The 14,747-nt window shown below is 43.9% G+C and overlaps 1 protein-coding gene across 2 annotated transcripts in view; it reads left to right on the forward strand.

Annotated features, from left to right (window-relative positions):
* Nucleotides 1–14,747, forward strand: part of b3gat2 (beta-1,3-glucuronyltransferase 2 (glucuronosyltransferase S)) — a 91,018-nt gene that overhangs the window by 51,065 nt on the left and 25,206 nt on the right. For both annotated transcript variants that reach the window (XM_072558033.1, XM_072558041.1), the window contains exon 2: nt 5,830–5,974. In XM_072558033.1, the coding sequence (XP_072414134.1) occupies nt 5,830–5,974 (145 nt within the window). The remainder of the gene's footprint in view (nt 1–5,829; nt 5,975–14,747) is intronic.

The following is a 14,747-nucleotide window of genomic DNA, read 5'->3' on the forward strand; positions in this document are numbered from 1 at the left end:
ACATACTGGCCTGTTCCTAAGGCCGTCCAATCTGATTTCAAAATAGTTTGTGTCAGTTGTTGAAATGCTTCTGAGCAACAGATACAGAGTCCACCTTGGACAAAATCAAAATGAATAGAGAAGATTGACAAACAGAATATCACAGGGCTCAGAGTTGGTCTGTTTCACATTGTCACAGCTGTGGAAAAAGTGTTCCCTCAAGATGGTCTGAATTAAGAGTTTTTATGACTTTGTGAGTGTGATTTTGCATGCGTTCGATTATCTTCATTGGTTTCAGATGCATTCCATTGGGAAGCAGCTCGTGTGTACCATGAACACCAACATGACCTGGTTGTGCTGAATGGTCTGTGCCTGTGATGTAAATTCAAAGTTAAACTATATTAAATGAATGCTAATATCTCTTTTGACGCCAGTTCATTCACAAATGCAATGTTTGAAAGTCGATTCATAAACCCTTTTATGTTAATTGTTCACACCATTGTTGAAGGACTGGAGTTTTCAAGAAGATAATTAAAACCATGTTCACAATTACATAACATATACAATTTTGTGGGTGGCATGGTGGCACAGTGGTTAGCACTGCTGCCTCACAGCGCCAGAGACCCGGGTTCAATTCCTGCCTCAGGCGACTGACTGTGTGGAGTTTGCACATTCTCCCCGTGTCTGCGTGGGTTTCCTCCGGGTGCTCCGGTTTCCTCTCATAGTCCAGGTGAATCGGCCATACTAAACTGCCCGTAGTATTAGGTAAAAGGGGTAAATGAAGGGGAATGGGTGGGTGGCGGGTCGGTGTGGACTTATTGGGCCGAAGGGCCTGTTTCCACACTGTAACTAATCTAAGTGAAAATCCATTGCTGATAAGCATTGGGAGTCATAGACTCCAGATCATCCATTACTAGAGTCATAGAGATGTTTAGCATGTAAACAGCCCCTTCGGTCCAACCCATCCATGCTGACCAGATATCCCAACCCAATCTAGTCCCACCTGCCAACACCCGGCCCATATCCCTCCAAACCCTTCCTTAATCAGCCTTAAATTCCTCAGATGCTTTTTTTTTCATTTATTCATTTTGTGGTTGTGGCCAGGCTGGCCAGCATTTACTGCTCATCCTTAGTTGTCCTTGAGAAGGTGGTGGTGAGCTACCTTCTTGAACTGCTGTAGGTTGACCCACAATGCCATTAGGGAGGGACTTCCAGGATTTTGACCCAGCTACAGTGAAGAAATACTGATATATTTCCAAGTCAGGATGGTGAATGGCTTGGAGGGGACTTGAAAATGGTGGTGTTTCCATATACTGTAGGAGGTGAGTCAGTGTAGACTCAATGGGACAAAGGGCCTGCTTCCACACTGCAGGGATTTTAGGGGGCAGCACGGTGGCTCAGTGGTTAGCACTGCTGCCTCACAGCACAAGGGTCCCAGGTTCGATTCCAGCCTCGGGCAACTGTCTGTGTGGCGTTTGCACATTCTCCCCATATCCACATGGGTTTCCTCCCACACTCCAAAGATGTCAGGTCAGGTACAAGAACCACTGCATTTTATGTGTTGAGTCCAATTGTGTTTCTGGTCACTTATAACTCCCAGACCCATTTCCCTCTGACTAATGCACCAAACATTATGGGCATTTTAGCATGGCCAATTCACCTAACCTACACATGTTTGGGCTGTAGGAGGAAACCGGAGCACCCGGAGAAAACTGTGGCAAGTAACTCACCTCCTGACTCCTGAAAGCATGTCCAACATCTAAGAGGCACAAGTCAGGAGTGTGATGGAATACTCCCCACTTGCCTGGATGAGTGCAGCTCAAACATCACTCAAAAAGCTTGACACCGTCCAGGACAATGCAGCAGCTTGATTGTCACTTAATCCTCAAGAATGCACTTCCTCCACCACCAACACTCAGTTGGACTAATGCACTTAACATTATGAGCAATTCACCTGACCTGCACATCTTTGGATTGAGGGAGGAAACCCACGCAGACACAGAGAGAATGTGCAAACTCCACACAGCTAGTCACCCGAGGCTGAAATCGAACCCAGGTCTCTGGCACTGTGAGGTTGCAGTGCTAACTACTGAAGCCAATGTGCCGCCACTTGTCAGCCCAAGCCTGGATATTGTCCAGATGTTGTTGCATTTAGACACTGATTGCTTCAGTGTCTGAGGAGTCGGGAATGGTGCTGAACAGTGTGTAATCATTGATGAACATCCCCACTTCTGACCGTATGATGGAGGGAAGGTTATTAATGAAGTAGCTGAAGATGGTTGGGCCAACAACACTATCCTGAGAAACTCCTGAAGAAGTAAACTGGAGCTGAGTCAACTAGACTTCCAAAACCACAACCATGTTCCTTTGTGTCAGGTTTGACTCTAACCACTGGAGAGTTTGCCCCCTGATACCCATTGATTCCAGTCTTGCTCGGGATCCTTGATGCCATACCCAGCCAATGCAATCTTGATGTCAAGGACTGTCACTCTCACCCTCACTTCTGGAATTCAGGTCTTTTGTCGATGTTTGAACCAAGGCTGTATGGAGATCCACAGCTGAATGGACCTGATGCAACCCAAACTGTGCGTCACTGAGCAGTTTATTGCTAGGCAAGTGCTGCTTGATAGAACTGCTGATGACACCTTCCATCACTTTACTGATAATTGACGACAGAGTGATGGGGCAGTAATTGGCTAGGTTGGATTTGTTCTGCTTTTTATGTACAGAAAATATTTGGGCAATTTTCCACATTGTCAGGTAGATGCCAATGTTCTGGAACAGCTTGGATAGGGGAGTGGCAAGTTCTGGAGCACAAGTCTTCAGGACTATTGCCAGAGTGTTGTCAGACCCTGTAGCCTCTGCAGTATCCAGTGTTTCCAAATGTTTCTTGGCATCACATGGAGTGAATCGAATTGGCTGGAGACTGGTATCTGTAATGCTGGGACTACTGGAGGAGACAGAGATTGATCATTCACTCGACACTGTTCGCTGAAGATAGTTGCGAATGCTTCAGCCTTACCCTTTGCACTGATGTGCTGGGCTCTTCCATCATTGAGGATGGAGATATTTGAGGAGCCTCCTCCTCCAGTGAGTTGTTTAATTGTCCATCACCATTCAAAACTGGATGTGGCAGGCCTGCAGAGCTTAGATCTGATCCATTGGTTGTGGCATTGCTTAGCTCTGTCTATCACTTGCTGTTTTTGCTATTTGGCATGCAAGTTTGGTAGCTTCATTAGGTTGACACGTCATTTTCTGGTATGCTTGGTGCTGCTCGCAGCATGCCCTCCTGCAGTCTCTATTGAACCAGTGTTGTTCCCTTGGCTTGTTGGTAATAGGTGATTAGGGAGTCTGGGCCATGAGGTTACAGGCTATGCTGGAGTACAATTCTGCTGCTGTTAATGGCTCACAGCGCCTCACGGATGCCCAGTCTTGAGTTACTAGATCTGTTTGAAGTCTGTCCCATTTAGTACGGTGAAGGTGCCACACAACATGATAGAGGTTATTCTCAGTGTGAAGATGGGACTTCGTCTCTACAAGGACTGTGAGGTGATCACTCTTTCTAATATTATCATGGATAGATGCATCTTCAAGTGGCAAATTGCAAGGATGAGATCAAGTATGTTTTCCCTCACCACCTGCCACAGACCCAGTCTAGTAGCTATTCCTTCTATATCTGAAAATATTATTTTTCTCAAAGAAACCTACCTATTTCATATTATAAATGGTCAACATATCCTGCTTCCATTACCTTAGGGATAAACCAGAATACCTGTCATGATAGAGTTAAACAAAGGGCCTTCGCTGTTAAAGGATCTGTGACACTCGGGCAAGACTTAGAATGAAAAGAGCTACGTAAACGCAAATCTTATTTTCTTTTTCCTTGGTTGACCTTGGATGCCGTGAGATCATGGAAAGTGCTGGAAGTTCAGGTTCTCTTGTACTGTTTTTGAGAGCCCCATCATATATGCGTCTGCAAGTGGCAGATTGGCAAGGCTGAGATCAAGTATGTTTTTCACACACCACCTGCTACAGACCCAGTCTAGTAGCTATGTCCTGCTACTACCAGCTTGCTCAGTAGTATTGCTGCTGATCCACACCTGGTGGTGTTCATTGAAATCTCTCACCCAGGGTACGTTTTATGCCCTTGCCATTCTTGAGCCATTTCAGTTCAGTGACAGGACGAGTTGCAACAAGAAAATCTGCAATTGGCTTCAATTATGGGGTAGAAGCAATGAATATAGTATTTTAATCAGTGTAGACCTGCACTAAGTGTCAGTCTTAAAGAGGGCAAGGGACACCTCATCTCAAATTAGAAGTACTAAACATTTTAGTAGTCAAAATATATTGGAAAGAGCAGTGGAGATTGTTGATTACTCACGGATATTTAACAATTTAAAGTGCTAAATCATGTGTGGAAGTTACACAGTTTTAGCTGCTGAATCATGAGTGGTGCTGAATTATAGTTGGGCTTTTATGGTTTAAGTGTTGAATGATGACTGGGAGTTTTGGGGTTTAAAACGTTAACAACATGGCTCCTTTTGATTATATGATGAATATGATGAACCCAGAGAAATACTCCTTCACCTATTCAACACAATCACAACAACTACAACATCAGTCACTGTGCCATTAACAACCTCTGAGTTTGCTGCTACCAAGTACATTCTATCTGTGCCCTGAGTTCCAGATTGTCAAACAGTGTATTGCAGTATAAATACAGTTTAAACAAAACTTAGATAAGCTACCTGGCTATAGCGCGTTTTTTCCCAACAGCCCTTTTGAAAAAGCATCTGAGTGTGATTTTCACATCTGATGAGCACAGCTTAAACACTTATCTTGTTCTCTGATGTCCTTTAGGGAAGAATACTGTCACCCTGCATGTCTGGCCTGCATGCAACTCTAGACTCAAGCAACGTGGTTGACTCTTAACTAACCTGTGAAATAACTGAGCAAGTCACAATTTGAGAAAGTCTCAAAAAAGAAATGAAACTGAACAGGCAGCCTGGCATTGACCCTGTAAAGTCCTCCTTAGTAACACCTGTGGAATAGTACCTAAAATTGGAAGAGCTGTCTCACAGATTAGTTAACCCAACCAGTCATATTCACTACCAGACAAAATATGTACTTTACATTGTGATAGAAAACTCCCTAGTTCCTGGATGAGTACAGCTCCAATAATACTTGAGAAGCTTTACACCACCCAGGACAAAGCAGCTCACTTGATTGGCACCTTATCCACAAAGTTCACTTCCTTCATTACTGACCCTCAGCAGCAGCTGTGTATACCATGTGCAAGATGAATTTCAGAAATTCATCAAGGCTTGCATCGTGCAAACCCATGATCAATATCATGTATTCGGAGAAGGGCAGCAGATACGTGGCAACACCACCAACTGCAAGTTTTCCTCCAAGTCACTCACCATCCTGACTTGAAAAGTTATCACCGTTCCTTCACTGTCATCAGATCACAATTCTAGATTTTCGTCCTGAACAGCATTGTGGGTCTCCATACATGGACTGCAACAGTTCAAGAAGGCAGTTCAGCAACACATTCTCAGGGACGACTTGGAATGGATAAATAAATGCTGGCCCACAAGTGAGTGGAAAAAGACCTCAATAAGTCACCGGATACAGTGCCAGATGTTCACTATACCCTTTGTTTGATTCTCTTCTCATGCAAATCTGTTAGCGCATAAGACAGCAGGCTACTGATCATGGGGTCATGCACTCTCCCAGCACACAATACTAAGTATTGTGTTGGCTTTATTCCGGTGCTTGCTTCAAGGTGATCACTGAGTCTCGTGTGACTGCATGTCAATACAATACATAGTCTGGCACCTTTTGCAGATGCGACTGACCCATAAAGTGTCTGTGTGGCCGGTTGGATTGGTTGGTGGACGACGTTATGAGCGCCCAATAGTGAAAGAAGGGCATGTTGTCGGCTGGTACACAGGTTGGAGACCAGACAGACCCTTCGCCATTGACATGGCAGGTAAGACTGATACAGACTTCTCTTTCATTCTGAAAATTATAGAATCAGCTATTTCAATTTATATTTATTTCCTGCTTTCTCTGGTCTCCCATTTTGATTTAGCCCCTTCCTATTTCCCCTTCCTCTCCCTCACCTTTGATACTTTGCATGGCCCTTAATGGGCTGTGTGCATAATTATTCAATTGGAAGTACAGGTGATTTGCTAATGGTGTTTACTTGATGGAAAACCAAATACTACAATGATGTGGTGATGAAGAAAACTCTCTCAGATCTTGGAGGGAAGAAGGTTTTTACATTGTCTGCATTGCAAACATTAAGCTGTTTTGAATTGTCACTAGCACTATTTTCACCCATCAGAGGTGCTGTCTCTTAGTAATTGCTACAATTACAGAATCTTATGTTGATAAAGTACCTTGGATCTACATGTATGTATCATTTCAATTGTATGGCAGTTATGAACTTAGCATGCTTTTAACATTTGAAATAGGACTGGCATATATAAATACAACAATGTCCATTCCATTAAATTATATAAATTCCATAAACTGAGATGTTTTAGGGTGGCACAGTGGCTCAGTGGTTGGCACTGCTGCCTCACAGCACCAGGGTTCCAGGTTTGATTCCAGGTGACTGTGTGGAGTTTGCACGTTCTCCCCCTGTCTGTGTGGGTTTCCTCCGGGTGCTCCGGTTTCCTCCCACAGTCCAAAGATGTGCAGGTCAGGTGAATAGGCCATACTAAATTGCCCGTAGTGTTAGGCGCATTAGTCAGAGGGAAATGGGACTGGGTGGGTTATTCTTCGGAGAGTTGGTGTGGACTTGTTGGGCCAAAGGGCCTGTTTCCATGATGTAGGGAATCTAATCTAATCTAATCATAACTAGGACACATGCCACCACCACTCTCCTCCACTTTGCTGAACTTGTACTTTCACTGAACAATTTCTCCTTTAATTCATCTCACTCCTGCCAAGTCAAAGGTGTGGCTATGGGAAACCACATGGGTTCCAGTTAGGTCCATGTATGGAGTATGTTGAACAATCCTTGTTCCAGTCCTACATTTGCCCCCTCCCACAACTCTTTTCTCAATACATTGACGACTGTTTCAGTGCCACTTCACGCTTCTGACTGAACTTTGAAAATTTTTTTCATTTTTGCCTTCAATTTACATTCATATCGTCCATATCGACACTTCCCTTTGTTTCCTTGACCTCCCCTTCTCCATTTCAGGAAATAAACTGTCCAGTGCCATCCACAACAAAGCCACTGTTTTCCATAGCTCCCTTCGCTATAGCTCTTCATACCCCATGTTGTGCAAGGATTACATCCCATTCTCCCAGTTCCTTCACCAATATCATGTTTGTTCGGACGATGCATTTTCCAAATTTCCTGCCCACTGTGGTTGACCAGGCCCTTAACTGCATCAGACCTATCACCATACTTCCGCTCTTGCCCCTTGCCCACTCACAACAGTGTGATCATGTCCTCCTTATTCTCACTTTTCATCCCACCAGTCTCCGCAGTCAAAGGGTCATTCTCCGCCATTTCAGACAACTCCAGCAGAACACTACCACCAAACACATCTTCCCCTCACTCCCTCTGTCTGTATATCACAGGGATCGTTCCCTCCAGGACACACGAGACCATTCCTCGACCACACACCCTTTCCATAGCATCATCCAATGTAATCGCACCTCGTCTTTGCCCATCATCCAAAGACCAAAACAGTCATTCCAGATGAAGCGTTGGAGAACACCTCTGGTCCATATGCAAAATTCACCGCGACCTTCCTTTAACCAGTCATTTTAATGCAGCATCTTGCTGGCATGACCACTTGTCTGTCCTCGGCATGCTGCAATGCTCCAGAGAATCACAGTGCAACTTGGAGGAAGAACATCTCATCTTCAAGCTAGACAGTTTACAACCTTCTGGGCTCATTGTTGAGTTCAGCATCTTCAAATTGTGAACCAACTTCCATTCCTTCTTCTTGCAAGTGTTGGATAACTGTATCCCACTGAGACAGGCAAGGAATGGTAAGGTGAAAGAACCTTGGATGACAAGAGTAGAGGAGCTTCTCATCAAAAGGAAGAAGGAAGCTTACCTAAGATTGAGAAAGAAAGGATCCGGCACAGCTTTTGAGGATTACAGGGTAGCTGGGAAAGAACTCAAAATTCGACTGAGGAGAACTAGGACAGGGCACGAAAAAGCCTTGATGGGAAGGTTTAGGGAAAACCCAATGGCGTTCTACACATACGTGAGGAATAAGAGAGTGATCAGAGACAGAGGCTAGGGCTGATCAGGGATAGTGGAGGGAACTTGTGCCTGGAGTCTGAAGAGGTAGGGGAGGCCCTAAATTAGTTTTTTGCTTCAGTATTCACTAGAGAGAGGGACCTTGTTGATGGTGAGATCACCATGGACCAAGTTAATAAGCTTGAACAGATTGATATTAAGGAAGTCAGTGTGTTGGAAATTTTGGGAAGCATCAAGATAGATAAGTCCCCAGGGCCGGACCAGATATATCCAAGGTTACTATGGAAAGCAAGGAATGAGATTGCTGCACCTCTGGCAATGATCTTTGCATCCTCATTCACTGATTGGGGGGAGATTAATATTGTTCCATGGCTTTGTAAGGGGCAGGTCATGCCTCACAAGCCTTATTGAGTTATTTGAGGATGTGATGAGACAAACTGATTAGATTCCCTACAGTATGGAAACAGAATCTTTGGCCCAACACGTCCACACTGACCCTCTAAAGAATAACCCACCCAGACCCATTCCCCTAACCTCTGACTAATGCACCTAACATTATGGGCAATTTTGGATGGCCAATTCACCTGACCTGCACACCTTTGGATTGTGGGAGGAAACTGGAGCACCTGGAGGAAACCCATGCAGACATACAGAATGTGCTAACTCCACACAGACAGTCACCCGAGGCTGGAATCAAACCTGGAACCCTGGTGCTGTGAAGCAGCAGTGCTAACCACTGAGTCACCGTGCCACCCCTGGTCAAGCAGTAGATGTGATGTATATGGATTTCAGTAAGGCATTTGATATGGCTTCCCACGGTAGGCTCATTCAGAAAGTTAGGAGGTATGGGATCCAGAGATATTTGGCTGTCTGATTACAGAATTGGCTGGCTGAAAGAAGACATCATGTGCTACTGGATGGAGAGTATTCCTCCTGGAGTTCGGTGACTGGGTGGGTAGGTTACTAAGCTTGGTGAAGACACAAAGGTCAGTGGTGTTGTAGGTAGTGTCGAGGGCTGTTGGAGACTACAACAAGACATTGACAGGACGCAGACTGAGCTCAGAAATAGGAGATGGAGTTCAAACTGGATAAATGCGAAGTAATTTATTTTAGAAGGTCAAATTTGAATGCTGAATGCAGGGTTAAAGACAGGATTCTTGGTAGTGTGGAAGCACAGGGGGAATCTTGGGGTCCATGTACGTAGATCCCTCAAAGTTGCCACTCAAGTTGACAGGGTTGTTAATGAAAGCCAAAACACCATACGCCTTCTTAACAGGGGGATTGAGATTAAGAGCTGCGAGGTTTGTCTGTAGCTCTATAAAACCAAGTGGTTAGACACACTTGGAATATTGTGTCCAGTTCTGGTCGCCTTATTATAGGAAGGATGTAGATGCTTTAGAGAGCGTGCAGAGGAGATTTACCAGGATGCTGCCTGGATTGGAGGGTTTGTCTTATGAAGAGAGGTTGAGTGAGCTCAGGCTTTTCACACTGGAGAGAAGAAGGAAGAGAGATGATTTGATAGAAGTGTACAAGGTAATAAAAGGCGTAGATAGCCAGAGACTTTTCGCCAGGGCAGAAATTATTGTCATGAGGGGTCATAATTTTAGGTGATTGGAGGAAGGTATAGGGGAGATGTCAGAGGTAGGTTCATTACACAAAGAGTGGTAGGTGCATGGAATGCACTGCCTGCGGTGGTAGCTGGGTCAGACGCAGCAGGGACATTTAAGTGATTGCTGGATAAGCACATGGACGACAGTAAATTGAGGGTGTGTAGATTAGGTTGATCTTAGATTAAGATAAATGCTTGGCACAACATTGTGCTATACTCTTCTATGCTCATTGTTCTATGTTGTATCATCAGGTAAAAACCAGCATTAAGTGTGTTCAAGAAAAACTTCTTGAGCAATATTTGGATGCCCCTACTAGAGAAGGAACAAAACTCGGCCTTCTCCTGGGAAATAAGGTAATACAAATGACAGAGGTGTTGGTAGGGGAGCACTTTGGGACCAGTGAACATAATTCTGTTAGGTTTAAAATAGTTATTGAAAAGGATAAACCTTCTCTAAAATTTAAAGTTCTAAACTGGAGCAAAGCCAATTTTGATGTTATTAGATAGGAACTTTCAAAGTTGGTTGGGGTAGGCTGTTTACAGGTAAAGGCGAGTGGGAGGCTTTCAAATATAAGATAATGAGAGTTCAGAAATGGTATGTTTCTGTTAGAATGAAGGGCAAGGCTGGCATGAGTAGGGGACACTGGATGTCTAGTGATATTGAGGCTCTGGTCAAGATAAAGTAGGTATGTCAGGTACAGACAGCTGGGATCAAAGTGAATTTCTTGAGGAATGTCAGGGGAGTAGGAGTACACTTAAGAGGTAAAAAGAGGACATGAGATGGTTTTGGCAGATAATGTTAAGGAGAATCTAAAAAGAGTACAAGTACATTAAGGGCAAAAAGGTATCTAGGGAGAGAGTAGGGCCCTTCAAAGATCAACAAGGCCATTTATGTGTGGAGCCACAGGAAATGGATGAGATACTAAAAAAAATATTTCACATAAGCATTTACTGTGGAGCAAAGTACAGAAGCTTGGGAACTTGAGGAAACAAATAGTGATGTCTTAAAAGGAGTCCAACATTACAGAAAAGGAGGTGCTGGAGGTCTTAAAACGTTATCAAGGTAGATAAATCCCAGGAACTGATCAAGTGTATTGGAGGACATTGTGGGAAACTAGGAAAGAAATTAGCAGGGCTCCAAGCAGATATTTGCATCATCTGAAGTCACAAGTAAGGTGCCAGATGACGGAGAATTGTTAATATACCTCCCCATCATAACCATGCCTGAGGAAGGAGCAGAGCTCCAAAAGTTTTCAATTTCAAATAAGCTTGTTGGACTATAACCTAATATCATTTGATTTTTGACCACATTTATAGAAGCTTTTGCAGTTAGTTTTTATGTTTTCCACATGCTTACTTTCATATTCTATTTTCCCTTTTTGAATTAAGCCCTTCGTCCTCCTCTGCTGAATTTAATATTTCTCTCAGTCCTCAGGTTTGTTGTTTATTCTGTGCCTCATCTTGGGCTTTAACATTATCCCAAACTTCCCTTGTTAGCATAATTGAGCCACTTTCCCTGTTTTGCTCTTATGCCAGATAAGGATGTACAATTGTTGAAGTCTATCCATGTGTTCTTTAGATGTCTGCCATTGCTTATCCACCATCAACTCCTTAAGTATCCTTGACCAGTTTATCCGAGTCAATGCATGCCTCAAACATTCAAAGTTAGCACGAAGTTCAAGACCTTAGTTTCAGATTTAACTTGTGTCACTCTCCATCTTAATGAAGAATTCTACTATATTGTCATTCATCCCCAGAAGATCTCACACCACAAGGTTGCTATTAATCCTCTCTCGTTACACAATACCCAGGCAAGGATAGCTTGCTCTCTAGTTGGTTTCTCAGCATATTGATCAAGGAAACCATCACTCACACCTTCCAGGAAATCCTACTGTAAATAATCTAATCTAATCTAATCTACTCTACTCTATCACAGTGCTACCAGTTGGTTAATACAATCAGCATGTAGATTGAAATCACCCATAATAACTGCTGTACCCTTACTGCATGCATCGCTAATTTCCTGTTTGATACAATCCCTAACCTCAACGTCTGTCTGGTGGTCTGTACACAAATCCAATAATGTGTTTTTTTTCCCAGTGGTTTTCTGCAGTTCTACCCATACAGATTTCACATCATCCTGGCTAATGTCCTCTCTTACTGTTGTGTTAGTTCTCTCCAGCCCACCAAGTTACCCCACCTCCCTTTTATTTCCGTCAATCTTTCTGAAAATTAAATAACTCTGGACATTAAGTTCCCACCTTTGGTCATGCTGGACCCAGGTCACCGTGATCTCAATTACATCATGTCCATTAATAACTGTCTGCAGTTAACTCATCCACATTATTACAAATGGTCTTGGAATTGAGACACAGAGCCTTCAAGCTCTATTTTTTTACACTTCTTGTCCTTTTAGAATAATAATGTGATGTGGCCCTTTGTGATTTCTGTCATTGGTTTCTCTGCCTTCCACTTTTCCCCTGTCTTCAGTTTCTGTCCCCACTTTACTTCCCTCTGACTTCCTGCATTGGTTCCCATCCCCCTGCCATATTAGTTTAAACACTCATCAACACAAGCAAACACTCCCTCCAGGACATTGGTTCCAGTCCTGCCTAGGGGCAGACCATCCAGTTTGTACTGGTCCCACCTCCCCCAGAACCTGTTCTAATATCCCAGGAATTTGAATACCTCCCTCTTGCACCAGCCTTCAAGCCACGTATTAAAACCATAAGACCATATGCTGCTAGGGGCAGCACGGTGGCTCAGTGGTTAGCACTGCTGTGAGCACCAGGGTCCCAGGTTTGATTCCAGCCTTGGGCAACTGTCTGTGTGGAGTTTGCACATTCTCCCTGTGTCTGCGTGGATTCCTACGGGTGCTCCGGTTTCCTCCCACAGTCCAAAAATGTGCTGGTCAGGTGGATTGGCTATGCTAAATTGCCCATAGTGTTAGGTGTATTAGTCAGAGGGAAATGGGTTGAGGTGGGTTACTCTTCGGAGGGTCGTTGTGGACTGGTTGGGCCAAAGGGCTGATTTCCACACTGTAGGGAATCTAATCTAATCTAATAAGGCATAGGAGCAGACATTAGGCCATTTAGCCCGCTCACCATTCAATCATGGCTGATGTTTCTCGAAGAGTGTGGTGCCGGAAAAGAACAGCTGGTCAGGCGGCAGCATCCAAGGAGCAGGAGAATCGACATTGAGTCAGGAATGAGGCATGTGGCCCAAGAGGGATGGGAGATAAATGGGAGGGGGTGGAGCTGAGGGCAAGGTAGCTGGGAATATGATAGGTTGATGAAGGTGGGGGCGAAGGTAATAGGTCAGAGAGGAGAGTGGAAGATGGAAAGGTAGGGCAGGTCATGAGGTCGGTGCTGAGTTGGGGAGGGGAGGGGAATGAGGAAACTGGTGAAATCCACATTGATCCCGTGTGGTTGGAGAGTCCCAAGGCTAAAGATGAGGCATTCTTCCTCCAGGCTTTAGGTGGTTCAGGTTTGGCGGTGGAGGTGGCCCAGGACTTGCATGTCCTTGGCGGAGTGGGAGGGGGAGTTAGTGTTCAGCCACAGGGTGGTGGGCTTGGTTTCATACATGTATCCCAGAGATGTTCCCTGATCCATTATGCAAGTTGGTATCCTCTCTCCCCAATGTGGAGGAGACCACATTGGGAGCAGAGGACACAGTAGATGACATGTGTGGAAATATAGGTAAATCTCTGTCAGATGTGGAAGGATCCTTTGGGGCCTTGGATGAAGTAAGTGTGGGGGGGAGGGAGCGGGGGAATGTGGGTATAGGTTTTACACTTCTTGCGGTGGTAGGGGAAGGTGCATGGGCCCTAGCTATGCCTGCCTCTTCATCGGGTACTGCAGCTGGGCTGTGAGATTTATTTACTATTTGCTGGTATGGATTTCATTCATTCATTCAATTTCACACAAATGCTTAAAGGGATAATGGCCCAGTTAAAAGATATTTAACGGGTAATTACAAATTCAGGTCCAGGAGATGGTTGGTAGGGGTTGATTAGTATTATAAAGTTTCATGGAGACTTGATGGGGATGGTATTGTTCTGTAAGCTACACTTACTCAGAGGTAAACACTGCTTGTAGCAAGCGTTGATAAGGTGTGAAAATGCAGTACAGAACAATTTCGGTTATCTGAACATCAATTATTCAAGTCTCTGATTATCCGAACAAGATCTCAAGGTCCTGTAAAAACATTATCAGTCATCCGAACAAAATACACTCCACCTGTCTCATTCAGATAACCGAGGTTCTTTTATAATGGAGAACGTGGGGACTGCAGATGCTGGAGATCAGAGTTGAGTGTGGTACTGGAAAAACATCAGAGGAGCAGGAGAATTGACATTTTGGGCATGAGTCCTTAGTCAGGAATGACTAGGAATGTTCTATAATGGGTTTGAAAGGGTTGTCTTTAAATTCTGGTATTATAGAATTTGTGGTATTATGAATGAATGAATGAAACTGTGTTATAGTAAATAATGGGTTAGGAAAGGGTTCTGGAATGAATGATCAGAGAACGTGGTATTAATGAATATAGTGAGCTGGTGAGTGAGTTAATAACACAATATCTCACAAGGAATATGGGCCAAGTGCTGGCAAATAGGACTAGATTTAATTGAGGATATCAGGTCGGCCTGGATGAGTTGGACTGAAGGGTTTGTTTCTGTGCTGTACATCTCTATGACTGTGACTAAGAAGTTAAAAATATTACAGCCTTCTTAAATAAAGATTGTAAGGGTAATCCCAACAATTACAGACCAGTCAGTTTAATCTCAGTCGTGAGAAAACTTCTAAAGACAGTCGTTCAGGATAGAGCTAGTCTTAATAGATGAACAAAGGAAGAGTCAGCGTGGATTTTTAAAGGAGAAGTTGTGTTTAATTAACTTGGAGTTTTTTTTTAAAAAAGGTA

The sequence above is a fragment of the Chiloscyllium punctatum genome, chromosome 3 (genome assembly GCF_047496795.1).
Source record: "Chiloscyllium punctatum isolate Juve2018m chromosome 3, sChiPun1.3, whole genome shotgun sequence".
NCBI classification, from domain to species: domain Eukaryota; kingdom Metazoa; phylum Chordata; class Chondrichthyes; order Orectolobiformes; family Hemiscylliidae; genus Chiloscyllium; species Chiloscyllium punctatum.